Source organism: Scyliorhinus torazame, chromosome 17 (assembly GCF_047496885.1).
Source record: "Scyliorhinus torazame isolate Kashiwa2021f chromosome 17, sScyTor2.1, whole genome shotgun sequence".
Taxonomy (NCBI): domain Eukaryota; kingdom Metazoa; phylum Chordata; class Chondrichthyes; order Carcharhiniformes; family Scyliorhinidae; genus Scyliorhinus; species Scyliorhinus torazame.
In genome coordinates this window covers 184,961,553-184,979,974 of record NC_092723.1, presented here as the reverse complement: position 1 = coordinate 184,979,974, position 18,422 = coordinate 184,961,553, and the positions used below count along the sequence as shown (strand labels likewise).

Genomic DNA, 18,422 nt, shown 5'->3' with positions numbered 1-18,422 from the left:
TGACATGACGATATTGTATTCATCATGAGCACTGGGAATATCTAACCCCGAAATGTTAACCTGTCCTTTTACAGATGCTGGTGGTCCTGATGTGTATTTCTGGCAATCTTTTTGTTGTTTGTTTCTACTCCACTTTAAATGCAATACACATTCTATTGAAGCAACTACCCTGGGGGAAGGTTTTGTACAATCTTAATCAGCAAAACCCCCAAATCTAAAACCCATTCCCAGGTGACATTGTCGTGTCAGATGTAACAGAACATTTAGCAATCTCCACTGTGATTTTTTTTAAATTGTCAATCAAACTTGGATGTGTGTGTGTGTGCGCGCGGATATGATGGATAAAGAGCCGAAATCCAACATTTTGCCGACCAAATTAGCCTCAAAATGTGGCTTTGTTGTTGCAAAATCAACCCATCAGAATAAATGCATTTGGATTGCATTTTTACACTGCAACGTAAAATCTGCATCTCAGACTGGGGAAGCTTTTCCTACCCGCCCCCTCCCATCCCCCTGTTCATTGAGGCACAGTCCTCTGCTCTAATGCTCACTCTCTCTGTATCATCTATCCCCGCTGTGACTATCTCTGGCACCCAGGGGTGCAGGGGGAAGGTGAAATCAGAGATTGCTGTTGAATTGCGCAGGGATAGCGATGCAATCTGCCTCTCCTGCCCACCCCGGGTTGTATCACACCTATTTCCCCCACCCCCCCACCCCGCAGGCAGAAAGCTGCCACCCTTCCCCCGGCAGCTGGGAAGCGAGTACTTGCCTTGGACTGCGGTCAGTCTGTTCCACTCTGTCTCCTGCACTGCCCCGTAGCTCCTCAGTGAGCCCCGGCTGTCCAGGGATGCTGTGGGTGAGGTTTTCAGCTCCATGCTGCTGCTGCTGGCTTGGTGTTTGTGTGTGTGCAGCGCTGCTCCTGCCTCCTCTCTGCTCCCTCTCTCTCTGCTCGCCTCTCACTCTCACTCCATCCTGCCACCCACCTCCCTCGCTGATGTCAGCGCTTTTGCAAAGGGCTGCTGGCCAGTGCGCATGTATACGATGTAGCAGGGGCAGATCCCAGCGTCTGCACCTCCCACCTCCCTGAAACTAAACATACCCAGACCAGGGAGGTCGCCTCCTCATGTCTCCCACATCATCCCTGCTCTTCTGTGCCTGTGTCCCCATATTGGCGAAGAAAACACAATGGGAGAAATCTCTAGAAACACTCAGCAGCTCTGGCAGCATCTGTGGAGAGGGGGAGGGAGGGAGGGGGGCTGAGGGCAGCAGAGTTCCCCTAAACCTTTCAAGTCCAGTATCTCTTAAGTTGGGCGCACAAGTGATGGGTTTTATTTATTTTTTCTTATGTTCTTTCACAGGATGTTGGTGTCCCTGGTTGGCTCAGCATTGGCTGCCCATCCCTAATTACCCTTGAACTGAATGACTTGATGGCCACTTCAGAGGCTATTTAAGAGTCAACCACATTGCTGTGGATCTGGAGTCACATGGAGGCCAGACCCGGCAAGGTCGGCAGATTTCCTTCCCGAAAGGGGCATTAGTGAACCAGATGGGTTTCTGCGATGATCAGTTATAGTTTATTATGTTCCAAGTTTAAGGGCAGCACGGTGGCGCAGTGGTTAGCACTGCAGTCTCAAGGCGCCGAGATCCCAGGTTCGATCCCGGCTCTGGGTCACTGTCCGTGTGGAGTTTGCACATTCTCCCCGTGTTTGCGTGGGTTTCACCCCCACAACCCAAAGATGTGCAGGCTAGGTGGATTGAACACGCTAAATTGCCCCTTAATTGGAAAAAATGAATTGGGTACTCCAAATAAAAAATTTTAAAATTCCAGGTTTATTTAAATTCCACTAATTGCCATAAGTGGGATTCAAACCCATGGCCCCAAGACCTTAACCTCTGGATTACTAGTCCAGTGACATTACCAGTCCGCCATCAGCGCCCCATAAATGGGCTGTTGGAAAAGAGGAAAGTTCTTGTGCAGCAAAATGGGAAGGTCAGGAATAGGTTTGAGGTCAGGGGAGAATAAATTATGGCAATCTCTGGCAGATTGCCCCTTCCAATGGAGTTATCCATGTTGGGATTCCGAAGCCCCCGTCTCGCACAACTTTCCTCACTCAGTCTGGGAGAGATAGGAGCAGTGAAGTTTGCACCCAGCAAGCATCGGAGTGGAGTAACTGAGGTGCAGAGAGTTCAGTCACTGCTCCTTTTTACAGCACTAGCTGCTGTCAAGAGGAGGTTTAAAGGAACAACTTACAGGGAGCAGATAAGTTATATAGTTTAGGGAATGGGGGAAAGGATTGGTTAGACTCGGGGGGGGGGGCGGGCAGGAGTCAGACCTGGGGCAGGGGGGTGGAGTCGCACCCAGGGGGGAGGGTCAGTCTTGGAGGGACTCAGTCCTGAAGGGGGCTCATTCCTGGAGGGGGCTTAGTCTGGGAGGGAGTTCAGTCCGGGAGGGAGTTGGGGGTTGATGTAGCACTGGGTCCATTCATCAAGGCAACAATTGCCAACCAATTCTCAATAGGGGAAGTGCGTCTGATCACCAAGCATTCAAAGAACAAAGAACAAAGAAATGTACAGCACAGGAACAGTCCCTTCGGTCCTCCAAGCCCGTGCCGACCATGCTGCCCGACTGAACTACAATCTTCTACACTTCCTGGGTCCGTATCCCTCTATTCCCATCCTATTCATGTATTTGTCAAGATGCCCCTTAAATGTCACTATCGTCCCTGCTTCCACCACCTCCTCTGGTAGCGAGTTCCAGGCACCCACTACCCTCTGCGTAAAAAACTTGCCTCGTACATCTACTCTAAACCTTGCCCCTCTCACCTTAAACCTATGCCCCCTAGTAATTGACCCCTCTACCCTGGGGAAAAGCCTCTGACTATCCACTCTGTCTATGCCCCTCATAATTTTGTAGACCTCTATCAGGTCTCCCCTCAACTTCCTTCGTTCCAGTGAGAACAAACCGAGTTTATTCAACCGCTCCTCATAGCTAATGCCCTCCATACCAGGCAACATTCTGGTAAATCTCTTCTGCACCCTCTCTAAAGCCTCCACATCCTTCTGGTAGTGTGGCGACCAGAATTGAACACTGTACTCCAAGTGTGGCCTAACTAAGGTTCTACACAGCTGCAACATGACTTGCCAATTCTTATACTCAGTGCCCCGGCCAATGAAGGCAAGCATGCCGTATGCCTTCTTGACTACCTTCTCCACCTGTGTTGCCCCTTTCAATGACCTGTGGACCTGTACTCCTAGATCTCTTTGACTTTCAATACTCTTGAGGGTTCTACCATTCACTGTATATTCCCTACCTGCATTAGACCTTTCAAAATGCATTACCTCACATTTGTCCGGATTAAACTCCATCTGCCATCTCTCCGCCCAAGTCTCCAAACAATCTAAATCCTGCTGTATCCTCCGACAGTCCTCATCGCTATCCGCAATTCCACCAACCTTTGTGTCGTCTGCAAACTTACTAATCAGACCAGTTACATTTTCCTCCAGATCATTTATATATACTACAAAGAGCAAAGGTCCCAGCACTGATCCCTGTGGAACACCACTGGTCACAGCCCTCCAATTAGAAAAGCATCCTTCCATTGCTACTCTCTGCCTTCTATGACCTAGCCAGTTCTGTATCCACCTTGCCAGCTCACCCCTGATCCCGTGTGACTTCACCTTTTGTACTAGTCTACCATGAGGGATCTTGTCAAAGGCCTTACTGAAGTCCATATAGACAACATCCACTGCCCTACCTGCATCAATCAGCTTAGTGACCTCCTCGAAAAACTCTATCAAGTTAGTGAGACACAACCTCCCCTTCACAAAACCATGCTGCCTCTCACTAATACGTCCATTTGCTTCCAAATGGGAGTAGATCCTGTCTCGAAGAATTCTCTCCAGTAATTTCCCTACCACTGAAGTAAGGCTCACCGGCCTGTAGTACCCTGGATTATCCTTGCTACCCTTCTTAAACAGAGGAACAACATTGGCTATTCTCCAGTCCTCCGGGACATCCCCTGAAGACAGTGAGGATCCAAAGATTTCTGTCAAGGCCTCAGCAATTTCCTCTCCAGCCTCCTTCAGTATTCTGGGGTAGATCCCATCAGGCCCTGGGGACTTATCTACCTTAATATTTTTTAAGACACCCAACACCTCGTCTTTTTGGATCTCAATGTGACCCAGGCTATCTACACACCCTCCTCCAGACTCAACATCTACCAATTTCTTCTCTTTGGTGAATACTAATGCAAAGTATTCATTTAGTACCTCGCCCATTTCCTCTGGCTCCACACATAGATTCCCTTGCCTATCCTTCAGTGGGCCAACCCTTTCCCTGGCTACCCTCTTGCTTTTTATGTACGTGTAAAAAGCCTTGGGATTTTCCTTAACCCTATTTGCCAATGACTTTTCGTGACCCCTTCTAGCCCTCCTGGCTCCTTGCTTAAGTTCCTTCCTACTTTCCTTATATTCCACGCAGGCTTCGTCTGTTCCCAGCCTTTTAGCCCTGACAAATGCCTCCTTTTTCTTTTTGACGAGGCCTACAATATCTCTCGTTATCCAAGGTTCCCGAAAATTGCTGTATTTATCCTTCCTCCTCACAGGAACATGCCGGTCCTGAATTCCTTTCAACTGACACTTGAAAGCCTCCCACATGTCAGATGTTGATTTGCCCTCAAACATCCGCCCCCAATCTATGTTCTTCAGTTCCCGCCTAATATTGTTATAATTAGCCTTCCCCCAATTTAGCACATTCATCCTAGGACCACTCTTATCCTTGTCCACCAGTACTTTAAAACTTACTGAATTGTGGTCACTGTTACCGAAATGCTCCCCTACTGAAACATCTACCACCTGGCCGGGCTCATTCCCCAATACCAGGTCCAGTACCGCCCCCTTCCCTAGTTGGACTGTCTACATATTGTTTTAAGAAGCCCTCCTGGATGCTCCTTACAAACTCCGCCCCGTCTAAGCCCCTGGCACTAAGTGAGTCCCAGTCAATATGGGAAGTTGAAGTCTCCCATCACCACAACCCTGTTGTTTTTACTCTTTTCCAAAATCTGTCTACCTATCTGCTCCTCTATCTCCCGCTGGCTGTTGGGAAGCCTGTAGTAAACCCACAACATTGTGACTGCACCCTTCTTATTCCTGATCTCTACCCATATAGCCTCACTGCCCTCTGAGGTGTCCTCCCGCAGTACAGCTGTGATATTCTCCCGAACCAGTAGCGCAACTCCGCCTCCCCTTTTACATCCCCCTCTATCCCGCCTGAAACATCTAAATCCTGGAACGTTTAGCTGCCAATCCTGCCCTTCACTCAACCAGGTCTCTGTAATGGCAACAACATCATAGTTCCAAGTACTAATCCAAGCTCTAAGTTCATCTTCCTTACCCGTCATTCATCATTACTTATTTACAGGGACCAAAATAAAAGAGTCTTCCAAAGTTCTTGATTGGCTGTTGCGGGGAAAATTAGCATCAGTGCATTGCGGTCACCGTATCTTGAAGGTGGTTTGTGGAGGAGTTGTTGTCAAGTGAGTTAAACCTGAAACACTTCTTCAGTGTTTCCCTCCCTACCTCCTCCTCTAACCCAAAAAAAAGACAATCACTGTAAGGATCCCAGCCGAGTAAAGATCAAGAGGGAGACTCGAGGGCAGGTAGAAGTAGAAAGAAGTTGAACCGTGACGTCACAGCCTGCAGGTAAGTGATTGGCTGGTGACTGGTAAGTAGTTTTTCTTTTCCCTGAGGTGTTATCTTGCCGGGCGCAGTGGTTGCTGAGTGAGTGCTTGCTGAGAAGGGGAGTAAATTTTTTTTTTAACTTACTGTTGGGAGTTTCCAGCTGAATCCGGTCGGAGTGAGACAGAGTGACTGCTGGGTAAGTAGTAAAGATTTAAATTGTTTGTGCAGGCCAATAACAGCTGATTGCTGTTCTTGTGCGGGGCGCAGTGATTGCTGATTAAGTGTTTTATTTTTACCTGTATTTAAGTTTTGCAGTTTCTAAATTCTAGACACTACACTTGTAGTGTCCCCCACCCTTCCACCTCCTTCAGGAATCCTCTGTGGTTGTTCCCCTCAGTAACAAGTATACCGTTTTGGATACTGTTGAGGGGGATGACCTACCAGGGGTAAGCCACGGTGAACGGATCTCCAGCATTGAGTCCGTCCCTGTGGCTCAGAGGGAAATGAGGGAGAGCAGGAGAGCAATAGTTATTGGGGACTCGATAGTTAGAGGGACAGACAGACGGTTCTGTGGCAGCGAAAGAGACTCACGGGTGGTATGTTGCCTCCCGGGTGCCAGGGTCTGTGACGCCTCGGACCGTGTTTTCAGAATCCTTAAGGGGGAGGGGGAGCAGTCACAAGTCGTGGTACACATCGGTACCAACGACATAGGTAAGAGAAGGGACGGGGATTTAAAACAGGAATTTAGGGAGCTAGGGTGGAAGCTGAGAGCCGGGACAAACCATGTTGTCATCTCTGGTTTGTTGCCGGTGCCACATGCTAGTGAGGTGAGGAACAGGGAGAGAGTGCAGATAAACACGTGGCTGCAGGGATGGTGTAGGAGGGAGGGTTTCAGGTACGTGGATAATTGGAGCACATTCTGGGGAAGGTGGGACCTGTACAGACAGGATGATTTGCACCTGAACCAGAGGGGCACCAATATCCTGGGAGGGAAATTTGCTGCGGCTCTTCGGGGGGGTTTAAACTAATTTGTCAGGGGGCTGGGGAAACGAGCTGTGTTCCAGAAGCCAGTGTCGAGAGTAGTGAGGTACTGAGGAGGGCATCAAGGTCGCAGGAGTGCACCGGCAGACAGAAAGGTGGGTTGAAGTGTGTCTACTTCAATGCAACGAGCATCCGGAATAAGGTAGGTGAACTTGGAGCGTGGATTGGTACTTGGGACTACGATGTTGTGGCCATTACGGAGACATGGTTAGAACAGGGACAGGAATGGTTGTTGGAAGTTCCGGGGTATAGATGTTTCAGTAAGAGTAGGGAAGGTGGTAAAAGAGGTGGAGGAGTAGCATTGTTAATCAAGGATAGTTTAACGGCTGCAGAAAGGCAGTTTGAAGAGGATCTGCCTACTGAAGTAATATAGGCCGAAGTTAGAAATAGGAAAGGAGCGGTCAGATTGTTAGGAGTTTTATATAGGCCCCCAAATAGTAATAGAGATGTGGAGGAAGAAATTGCAAAACAGATTATGTATAGGTGTGGAGGTCTCAGGGTAGTTGTCATGGGTGACTTTAACTTTCCAAATATTGATTGGAACCTCTATAGGTCGAACAGTTTGGATGGGGCAGTTTTTGTACAGTGTGTGCAGGAGGGTTTCCTGACACAATATGTGGATAGGCCAACAAGAGGGGGGGGCACATTGGATTTGGTACTGGGTAATGAACCAGGCCAAGTGTTAGATTTGTTTGTGGGAGAGCACTTTGGAGATAGTGACCACAATTCGGTGTCTTTCACTATTGCAATGGAGAGGGATAGGGCCATACGGCAGGGCAAGGTTTATAATTGGGGGAGGGGTAATTATGATGCGATTAGGCAAGAATTAGGGAGCATAAGATGGGAACAGAAACTGTCAGGGAAAGGCACAAATGAAAAGTGGAGCTTGTTCAAGGAACAAATACTGCTTGTCCTTAACAGACATGTCCCTGTCAGGCAGGGAGGAAATGGCCATGTGAGGAAACCATGGTTCACAAAAGAGGTTGAATGTCTTGTCAAGAGGAAAAAGGAAGAGTATGTAAGGATGAGAAAACAAGGTTCAGTAGGGTCGCTTGAGGGTTACAAGGTAGCAAGGAATGAGCTGTAAAAAGGGCTTAGGAGAGCTAGGAGGGGGCATGAGAAGTCTTTGGCGGGTCGGATCAAGGAAAACCCCAAGGCTTTTTACTCTTATGTGAGAAATAAAAGAATGACCAGAGTGAGGGTAGGGCCAGTCAAGGACAGTATTGGGAACTTGTGCATGGAGTCAGAAGAAATAGGAGAGGCGTTGAATGAATACTTTTCTTCACAAAGGAGAGGGGCCATGTTTTTGAGGATGAGAGTGTGATTCAGGTGGGTAGGCTGGAGAAAGTAGATGTTCTGAGGAAGGATGTATTATCAATTTTGAAAAACCTGAGGGTCGACAAGTCCCCTGGGTCAGATGGGATATACCCAAGGATTCTTTGGGAGGCAAGGGATGAGATTGCAGAGCCTTTGGCTTTGATCTTTGGGTCCTCGCTGTCCACGGGGATAATGCCAGAGGACTGGAGAGTGGTGAATGGTGTTCCTCTGTTCAAGAAAGGGAATAGGAATGACCCTGGTAATTATAGATCACTTAGTCTTACTTCGGTGGTCGGGAAGATAATGGAAAAGGCCCTGAAGGATAGGATTTATGACCATTTGGAAAGATGCAGCTTAATCTGGGATTGTCAACACGGATTCGTGAAGAGTAGGTCTTGCCTCACACATTTGATTGAATTCTTTGAGGAGGTAGAGCAGTTGGTGTCGTATACATGGATTTTAGTAAGGCGTTTGATAAGGTTCCCCATGGTCGGCTCATAAAGAAAGTAAGGAGGTGTGGGATAGAGGGAAATTTGGCCAATTGGATAAGTAACGAGTTATCACATAGAAGACAGAGGGTGGTGGTGGATGGAAAATTTTCAGACTGGAGACCAGTCACCAGCGGTGTACCACAGGGATCAGTGCTGGGTCCTCTGCTATTTGTGATTTTTATCAATGACTTGGAGGAGGGGGCTGAAGGGTGGGTCAGTAAATTTGCTGATGACACCAAGATTGGTGGAGTAGTGGATGAGGTGGAGGGCTGTTGTAGGCTGCAAAGAGACATTGATAGGATGCAGAGCTGGGCCGAAAAATGGCAGATGGAGTTTAACCCTGATAAGTGCGAGGTGATTCATTTTGGTAGAAAAAATTTGAATGCAGGTTACAGGGTCAACGGCAGGGTTCTGAGGAATGTGGAGGAACAGAGAGATCTTGGGGTTCATGTCCACAGATCTCTGAAGGTTGCCACTCAAGTGGATAGAGCCGTGAAGAAGCCTTATAGTGTGTTAGCGTTTATTAACAAGGGGCTTGAGTTTAAGAGCCTCGGGGTTATGCTGCAACTATACATGACTCTGGTGAGACCACATTTGGAGTATTGTGTGCAGTTCTGGTCACCTCATTATAGGAAGGCTGTGGAAGCATTGGAAAGGGTGCAACGGAGATTTACCAGGATGCTGCCTGGTTTGCAGGATAGGTCTTATGAGGAAAGGTTGAGGGAGCTAGGGAGGAGCGGAGGAGGATGAGAGGCGACTTAATAGAGGTTTATAAGATAATGAGGGGATAGATAGAGTGGACGTTCAGAGACTATTTCCTCGGGTGGATGTAGCTGTTACAAGGGGGCATAACTATAAGATTCAGGGTGGGAGATATAGGAGAGATATCCGAGGTAGGTTCTTTAGTCAGAGCGTGGTTAGGGTGTGGAATGGACTGCCTGCTGTGATAGTGGAGTCGGACACTTGAGGAACTTTCAAGCGGTTATTGGATAGGCACATGGAGCACACCAGAATGACAGGGAGTGGGATAGCTTGATCTTGGTTTCGGACAATGCGCGGCACAACATCGAGGGCCGAAGGGCCTGTTCTGTGCTGTACTGTTCTATGTTCAGTCATGTATTCAGCAAACCAAGACTTTTCATTGCTGAACCCATGTTTTCCAACTTTTCTGATCACTATTTCAGCTCATCTCATGAAGCACCCTGATTGAATGGAAAAATATTCCATTCCTCATTACTAGTTATTTATATAATCACCAAATCTACAAATTTGCTTAAAAGTAGAATCAAAACATGAACAGCTTTGAGCTGTGGACTCACGACCACCAGGTACTGAACCCTCATTTCCAGTCAGCAGAGAGAGAGGCGACTCTGTCCTGGCCTCTGTTGAAAAAATATTTGTCCCAAAGCATTCCAGGAACATGGAATTGGGCTCCTTCTCCACTTCACCTTGTAAGTTTTCATAGCTGTCATGGTAGCTTCAAAGAAAATAATTTTTAAATCATGTTGTTGCTTAATTTTCAGTTCAGGTATGCAGAGGGTAGAAGGTGAGCGACTGGCCAGAAGATCATTGGAATAGTTAAATCTGGAGGTATCAAAAACATGGACGAGGGTTTCAGCTGCAGATATGCTGAAAAAGGTGATATTACTGAGGTGGATGTTCTTCCTGGAGTTAACAGCTTAACTTTAAGGCCAAATGCAACATCAATGTTGCAAAGGGGCTGGTTCAGCCTCAGAGAGTTGCCAGGCAGAGAGATGGGTATTGATGGGTCGGGAACACAGTTAATGGTTGAAACCAATTGCTTTGGTCTTTCCAGTGATTAATTTGAGGAAGTTTTGGTTCATCCATTTGTGTTGTCCAATTTTGACAGTTGGGCAACACAAAGGCAGTTGTTAGCAAAACAAAGGTAGTTTTAAGGAATTTATATTTGTATCGGCAAACATTAGAAAAGTAAAACTTGTAGTTAGATTCATGCTGAATAAAGGTGTTTTGTATGTGTAGAGGTTGGTTAAGTTCCAACTGTGTTTCTGTTGTGCTTAGAGAGGGCCACGGAGTGAAGAATGAATATAGTAACAGGGGTATTGCTTAGCAACAGGAGGCAACCTTCCTTTATTCATAGTTTTAACTGAAAGCCAGAAGAGTTGGAGAAAGGATTTCGGGGAGGGAACATCTCTTAACCCTGCCAGACAAAAGACTGGATAGGAAGGGAGCTGCAAAGAGTCAGGCTTCCTAAAGTCCAAGTTACAGTCCAGATAACCAGGGAATTGGGATAGAAAGAATGTTTAAGACACCTGAAGTTAAGAGAACAGAGAACAAGGTATTGTTCATATAAATCCAAGGAAGAGTAAATAAAGTGTGGAACTAAAGAGACAATTACAGTAACTACATTTAAAATGGGACAGTTGAATTCAGAGGTAGATGAAATGTTAAATGTCATTTTAATACATTTTGGGAATCGAGAGTTAAAGCAATTGTGAGCAGTTTGCACAGCAGTCAAGACAAAAAAGTCCTAAAGGGGTTGATGTGAAATCTTGGACTGGATTTTCCATTAAAACTGGATTGGAGGCTTTGTTTGAAAGTGTAATTTATAAAACCTGGACTGGATTTTGGAATGCAAACAACTAAAGAAAGCATTATTATGAAATAGAATTTAAAGCATGTTTTCGGGAGTGGAGCTTGGAAATTCACATGTGACAATTATCTGTAGAGATTCTGAGGAGAAAACCACAGACACTGGCCGGAATTCTCTGGCTGTCACGATTCACTTTTCCCACTGGCAACGAACCCCTGCCCACGGGTTTCCCGGCGGCGTAGGGTGCTTCCAGTGGGAAATCTCATTGACGAGCAGTGGGAAGATAAAATCCCAACGCCAGTGAACGGCAAGCCACCAAGAAATACGTGGCTGGGGAAGCAGATAATCCAGCCCACTAACCTGGGTTCAGAGAGGAGTGTGCATTTGACCACAGTCATCTTGTGTGTTTAAAAGGGACATTGTATGTTAATGATACCATTGTAGATTAAGATGTACTTTGCAATCTCTGTGTATTTGTTGAGCTAAGGAGGGAGTAAAGGAGCATTGTATTATAATCCAATTTTTCATATTAAATACATGTTTTTTCTTGTTATTAATAATAAAAATAATCGCTTATTGTCACAAGTAGGCTTCAATGAAGTTACTGTGAAAAGCCCCTAGTCGCCACATTCCGGCACCTGTTCGGGGAGGCCGGTACGGGAATTGAACCCATGCTGCTGCCTTGTTCTGCATTACAAGCCAGCTGTTTAGCCTTAAAACTAATTGCCGGTCCTGTGACTCTGTTCCTCCATGTTTTATGAAAGAAAAGTAAAAGTTACGGTCTTTTGAGTCAGGGTTCCATTCTGGGATCTTCCTTTCCAGTTATAACATCAACTAGGATTGTAACACAATGGTACAGTTAAGTGGTAAGGTCAAAGGGCCACTAATCCAGATAATGCAGGAAAGGCACTGGACGAGGATGTTCACTGGACGTGAACTATCAGTTCTGTTGACATCCATGTCAACCTTGCATTGGAATCTGAAGTCTTGAGAGGTTCCACAAAATAAGGACACAAAATCAACCAAATTAAAGGCTGCAAAGAGGTTTCGGAGGGTGAGGAGAGATTGTGCATTTCATTCACGACGCCATTGGTGACTGCTTAGGACCATTTCAGTGTTGCGGAGGAAGCAGAAATCTGAGTGGACAGGCTCAATCACAGAGTTTCAGGAAAGATGAGCCTGGATTTGGGAAGTGACAAGAGATTCCATGATTTTGGAGAGGAAATGGAGGTTGGAGATGGGGCCATAATTTTCAAGGTCTAGGGAGTGATTTATGCTTTCTTTGAAGAAAAGGGATGATGATGGCAGATTTGAAGATAATGGGGATCATAACGGAGTAAATTAAACCATTTACAACATTGGAGGCAAGCATGGAAATTCAGTTCAGCATGCTTCGAGGACTGTCTACACCCAATTTGCCCAAAGGTTGAACAGAGGAAGTTCCTCCAACTACCAACAGTGACAACGTGAACTATCAGTTCTGTTGATATCCATGTCAACCTTGCATTGTCTTGAGAGGTTCCACAAAATAAGGACACAAAATAATAATAGATGCTGTATTAACGAGGATGAATTTATTTACATATTGCTTAATGTAGTCTGCTTAATGCAGCATATCCCTCCAGTGAACAACAGATATTCAGAGAGTGAAGAAAGCTGTAGGATCCAGGCTGGAGCAGGTGTAGCTATAGGTAGAGCTTGGCTTATTGGACAAGGGATAGTGCAAAGACAATCTTAGAAACAATGAAGTCACATTTCTTTATTCCTTCATGGAGCATTTATTGCCCATCCCAAATTGCCCTTGAGGGGGCAGTTAAGAATCAACATGTAGGCCAGACCAGGTAAGGACGACAGATTTCCTTCCCTAAAGGACATTAGAGAACCAGATGGATTTTTACGACAATGGTAGACTTTTAATTCCAGATTTTTATTGAATTTCACTATCTGCAGTGGCGGGATTTGAACTCGAGTGCCCAGAGCATGACCCTGGGTTTCTGGTTCACCAGTCCAGTGACAATACCACTACACCAGCGCCTCCCTTGTTGGAGGAGAAGGTGAATGGAGCAAGGGAGAGGATTTAAGGAAATGGTCGTTAATAATGAAAAGCCAGGGATTATATTCACAATCCAGGATGATTCAGATGGCAGAGGAGAGCAAGGTGCTAATGTGATCTAACCAGATCTGGTGATGAACGGCTAAACTACTTGTACTCTCTGAACAATAAATGCAAAGTGTAATTTATTGCTGCATCTGAAAGAAAATGCACTGTACAATGTATGAGCTAACACCACAGAATATATTGCTTCCTGGCACAAATATAATCCTCAATTCATGTCTGATTTATGATATACATTCCCATGTTCAGAGCTCTGTGCCAGTAGAAGTTTGTCTCTAGACAGTGAGACTCAGTTCCATGTCATACCATTCATATTACAAAATGGATATCAAGGATAAGAAGGTGCAAAGAAGACACTAGAACTGCAAATATATTATTCTCATGTATGACCAGGCTGGGGCTTTTTTCAATAGACAAGAAATGGTATCAAATAGAGAAAATTATGAAGGGTTTGATAGGGTAGATATAAAGAAAAATTTGTGAGGGGGACCACTAGGGTATATAAATATCAATAGGCACTAATAAATCTCATAGGAGAATAAGGAGAAACTTGATTATCCAGAGAGTGGTTAAACTAGGTCAGAGAGTAGCACAGTGGTTAGCACTATTGCTTCACAGCTCCAGGGGCCCAGGTTTGATTCCCGGCTTGGGTCACTGTCTGTGCGGAGTCTGCACATCCTCCCCGTGTGTGCGTGGGTTTCCTCCGGGTGCTCCGGTTTCCTCCCACAGTCCAAAGATGTGCAGGTTGGGTGGATTGGCCGTGATAATTTGCAGACACGGGGAGAACATACAAACTCCACACAGACAGTGACCCAAGCCGGGAATCGAACCCGGGACCCTGGAGCTGCGAAGCAAATGTGCTAACCACTGTGCTACCGTGCTGCCCGCAGATCTAAAATGAAATAAAAGTGAATTCTCTTCAGCTTACACATGTTGTCATAAAGGTGCCATCATTGCAAGATTGTTGGATGCTAAAAGTCTAAGGGCGGGATTCTCATATCTGGGGACTAAGTCCCCATGCCCACTGGAAAACGGGGGGCGGAATCACTCCAAACTTTTTCCTAGAAAATCCGGAGTGATTCTCCGTCTTCAAGGGGGCTAGCAGGCCCCGGCGTGTGACCCACGGCTCCGGCTGCCGGCGGTGCCCTGCAGTCACGCCCACACATACAGGGGCCCGGCGCGGAGGAACATAGGTACATAGGTCCCCCCCCCCCCCCCCCCCCCCCCCGGTAATGAGCACGCCCGCCAATCGGTAGCCACCGATCGCAGGCCTGGCCACAATGGAGGCCCCCCCCTGGAGTCGGATCCCCCCGCCTCCCCCACCAGGACAGCCCCCGCAGCCAGAACGCCAAAATCCCGCCGGGTGCGACCACATGTGAACCACGCCGGCGGGACTCAGCGGAACTTGGCGTGCCCTTCGAGCACGGAGAATCGCCGCCGGGGCCACTTTCAACTGGCACCGCATCGATCACGCGTGTGCGACTGCCGGAGATTCTCCGGTCGCTGGAGAATCATGTGCTGGTCTGGGAGCCTATTTTGGGTAATTCGCCGCCCCCGCGCCGAACACGATTTCGCGCGGAGGATCGGAGAATCCCGCCCACTATTTGCGGAATTGTTTTTCTTTACTTGTGATATCCTGCAATATAATATTTTGCCAGAGGGAATGCTGTCTGCATGAATTGTTGGAATCAGGAATTCAGTTGTAATGAAAAAGCTACTTATTGTTGCAGCTAGGACATTAATATTGAACAAAATGAACATCAGTATCATTTGACACCTCTGTTGTTTATTAGGATTTGCAGCTTTTGCAATCTCATTCCCAAAAATGTGTCCATAGAAATGAGGTTAATAAGGAGGGAAATGTTTTATGATTTTATATATATATCTTCAGGAATTAGAAGCAAATCTGCTTGTTTCCAAATGCTTTTGCAAAACCTCTCTAATTTTTATATCCTAATGGGAATATGGTGGGAACATTTAACCCCCAAAGGTGGGTGGGCTGGGGTAGATAGGAAGATAAAAATTGTAAACTTCTCAAACCCAACAATAACCAGCTTCAAATCCATACCACCTCTAGATTGAAAGGAGTTTGGAGGTGAGGGATGAATCCACTCTGGGTCAGTCACTGAAATCTTTAAAGGAAGCAATTTAACTAGATTTTTATTTTATTTTTAAATTTATTTTTTATTCATTTACAGGACGTGTTCGTCACTGGTTCGGCCAACATTTATTGCCCATCCCTAGTTGCCCTTCACTGAGTGGCTTGCATTTCAGAGGGCATTTAAAAGTCAACCACATTGTCTTGGAGTCACATGTAGGCCAGACCCGGTAAGGACACAGATTTCCTTCCCTAAAGGACATTAGTGAACCAGATGGGTTTTTCTGACAATAATGGTAATCATTAGACTGTTAGTTCCGGATCTTTCATTGAGCTTAAATTCCATCACTTGCTGTGGTGGGATTTGATCCCAGGTCCACAGATCATTGTCCTCGATCTCTGGATCACTAGTCCAGCAACAATACCATTATGCCACCGCCTCCCTGTGGGAAAATCCGGCAGTTAAGGGGAGGTGAGAAGGTTCAGGTCTTTCATTTAGTTCCTTTATTGCTTGTAGGTCCTGAAGCAGGTGATCAGAACCCCAGGAATCATAGAGTTTACAGTGCAGAAGGAGGCCACTCGGCCCATCAAGTCTGCACCGGCCCTTGGAAAGGGCACCCTACCTAAGCCCACTCCTGAACCCTATCCCCGTAACCCAGTAACCCCATCTAACCTTTTTGGACACTGAGGGCAATTTAGCATGGCCAATCCACCTAACTTGCACATCTTTGGACTGTGGGAGGAAACCGGAGCACCCGGAGGAAACCCACGCAGACACGGGGAGAATGTGCAGACTCCGCACAGACAATGACCCAAGCCGGGAATCGAACCTGGGACCCTGGAGCTGTGAAGCAATTGTGCTAACCACTATGCTACCGTGCCGCCCCGATTGACTGACCTCCGCGCCATACATAATTAGTCAACCCTTCTGCAACGTCCAATTCACTCCAACACCCTGATGCATGCACCTCCATGGTGTCTGCCCCTCGATGCCTGACTGCCACGCCCTCCCGGATGTTTGACCCACTCATGTCCAACCCACCACAATATTCAATCCCACTTGATGCTTGATGATTCTTAATGTCCACGGTGCCCCCCACCCCCACCCTGACTGGTGTCACACCCAGTGGGTAGAAAATGAAGAGGTAATTACTGACCTTGACCACTCATCTTGAGATCATTGAACTTCTTCCCGCACCGCAACCAGGTCCTTTTATATCCCTTTTATTGTTCAGAGGGCCTAGTCTCCCGTGGATGCAGAACATCTCTTTTCCTGTTCCTTTCCTGAACCAGAGCTTCAAGTGCTGAATCTAAAAATCTGAGGGCCCACTTGCTCTCGTGTTGTGCCATTTCTCAGTGTTTTCCAGGACACTTCCTGAACCTCTTCCAGGGATTGCTGCAGCTGGAATCTTCCTCCACTTTTGTTCTTTAAGAGATGCAGGCTGGCGTGAAGTGGTTCTAGCCTCACAAGAACATGTTGGCCTCCTGCTGAGCCCACAGCTGGTGTACAGAATGCTGAGAGCTGAGCTGCACATCACTCTGTTGAAAATTAGCAGGTTCACAAAGTTTGTTCAAGTGTGGGTTAATTGCGCGCCTGCAAATCTGCCTGATTGAATTTTTAGTCACTGATATATTTTGCTTTCTTTTCCATGACCTCAGGGTTGCATTCCTGGGCGAATGCCTGTGAGATGTCACCTGTGGAACCCTGGAACGAACCCGACATGTAAGAGTTGAGGGCTGCCATGACCTTCACGGCCACAAGGAGCGGGTGACCTCCAACATCATCACGTGACGCCAAGTCTCCCTGGTGAAGCGGAGTCTCCTACGGCACATATTGTCCAACAATTCCATAAAGGGCACTATACACCTTTGGTCTCCTTCTGCACCTTTGTGCGTCTTGAATGGCTGGTGCAGCCTCTGACCCTGGGTCTACCCTGCTTTCCCCGATCTCCTGTTGTTGGGTCTTCCCTGGGTGCCGCCCCGCGTTGCTGCTCTTCCAGCACAGTGATAAGAAGAATAGCCACTGGCTCCATACTGATGTCGCTCGGTGACCTGTGAGGGATTAGAGGGAGAGGGCGAGAGACAGTCAGATTGCTGTTGGAGCTTTTCTGCATTGTACTTTCTGTGAAACGCTGCCCTTTGTCTTTAACTCAATGGGGCTAGAATGCAGAGGCCCGCATGTTCAGTTACAATTGTTTAAAACTCTGGTTAAGCCACATCTGGGATAGTGTATTCAGGTGGGGCCTCAGGAAGAATATATTAGCCTCAGAGAGGTGCAGATACATTTAGCAGCATCATGCCAGGGCTAAATGGGTAACATTATGAGCACTGTTTGCATTCACTTGCGCACACAAGATTATGGGGCTATCCAATTGAGGTGTTTCAGAAAATTAAAGGATTTGATTGGCTAGATAAAGAGAAGGGAGAGTTTAGATGCAGTTCTGCTATGGTCTTATTGAATGGCAGAACAGGCTTGAGGGGCTGAATGACCTACTCTTGTCCCTGTATTCCTTTCCAATCAACAACATTATGATGAAGGGCTCAGAATATTTTCATTAATTTGCGCTTCAGGACTAAATGTTTGAAATGATTAATAGGAATAATTGCTCACTCTGACACAAATTAGATTTTTGAGCCCCTAAGTTATTTGGCACTCTGCAGGTTTGAATTTAGTTAAGAAATGGCCACTTCCACCTGGACCTAAACACCAAAGAACACAATTATTATGTCCTATTAGGAAGTAGGCAGCACACTGCACTGAGGGTGAACATTATTTTCCTTTAGTCTGACAAGAATATGAGAAGGAAATGAAGTTATATTTTATGATAATTTCTTTCTTCAGGCAAAGAAATGAGGAAGCTCAACGACCACAGATCAGTCCTTGCAATTTGATTGCAATGCCCCGTGAAGAATGAAACTTCAGGAGTGGGAAGCTTTATAATCAAATGTTGTTGCACAATTTCATTTAAAAATGAAATTAAATCACCTCCCCCCTCCTCCGCCGCCCCCCACAAGCAAACTCGAAGTCACATTTCGAAGACAGTAAAAGCTGCTGCTGAAATGCTATGTCCACACTAATGGCTACTGTGCTAAATTGGAATAATACCA

At 46.5% G+C, this 18,422-nt stretch overlaps 1 protein-coding gene across 4 annotated transcripts in view; it reads right to left on the bottom strand.

The window, feature by feature from the left end:
* The window catches only part of LOC140394502 (bMERB domain-containing protein 1-like), a 145,789-nt gene that overhangs the window by 87,310 nt on the left and 40,057 nt on the right, over positions 1–18,422 (bottom strand). The window contains exons 2-3 of one of the 4 annotated variants that reach the window (XM_072481827.1): positions 16,472–17,366; positions 9,848–10,005 (exon numbers count right to left, since the gene is read on the bottom strand). The exons of 1 other annotated variant lie outside the window; for it this stretch is intronic. In XM_072481827.1, the coding sequence (XP_072337928.1) occupies positions 9,848–9,950 (103 nt within the window). In that variant the 5' untranslated portion in view covers positions 9,951–10,005; positions 16,472–17,366. Of the gene's footprint in view, positions 1–769; positions 1,016–9,847; positions 10,006–16,471; positions 17,367–18,422 lie in introns of those variants that run through there. 2 more of the 4 variants (XM_072481828.1, XM_072481826.1) reach the window with 2 other exon arrangements.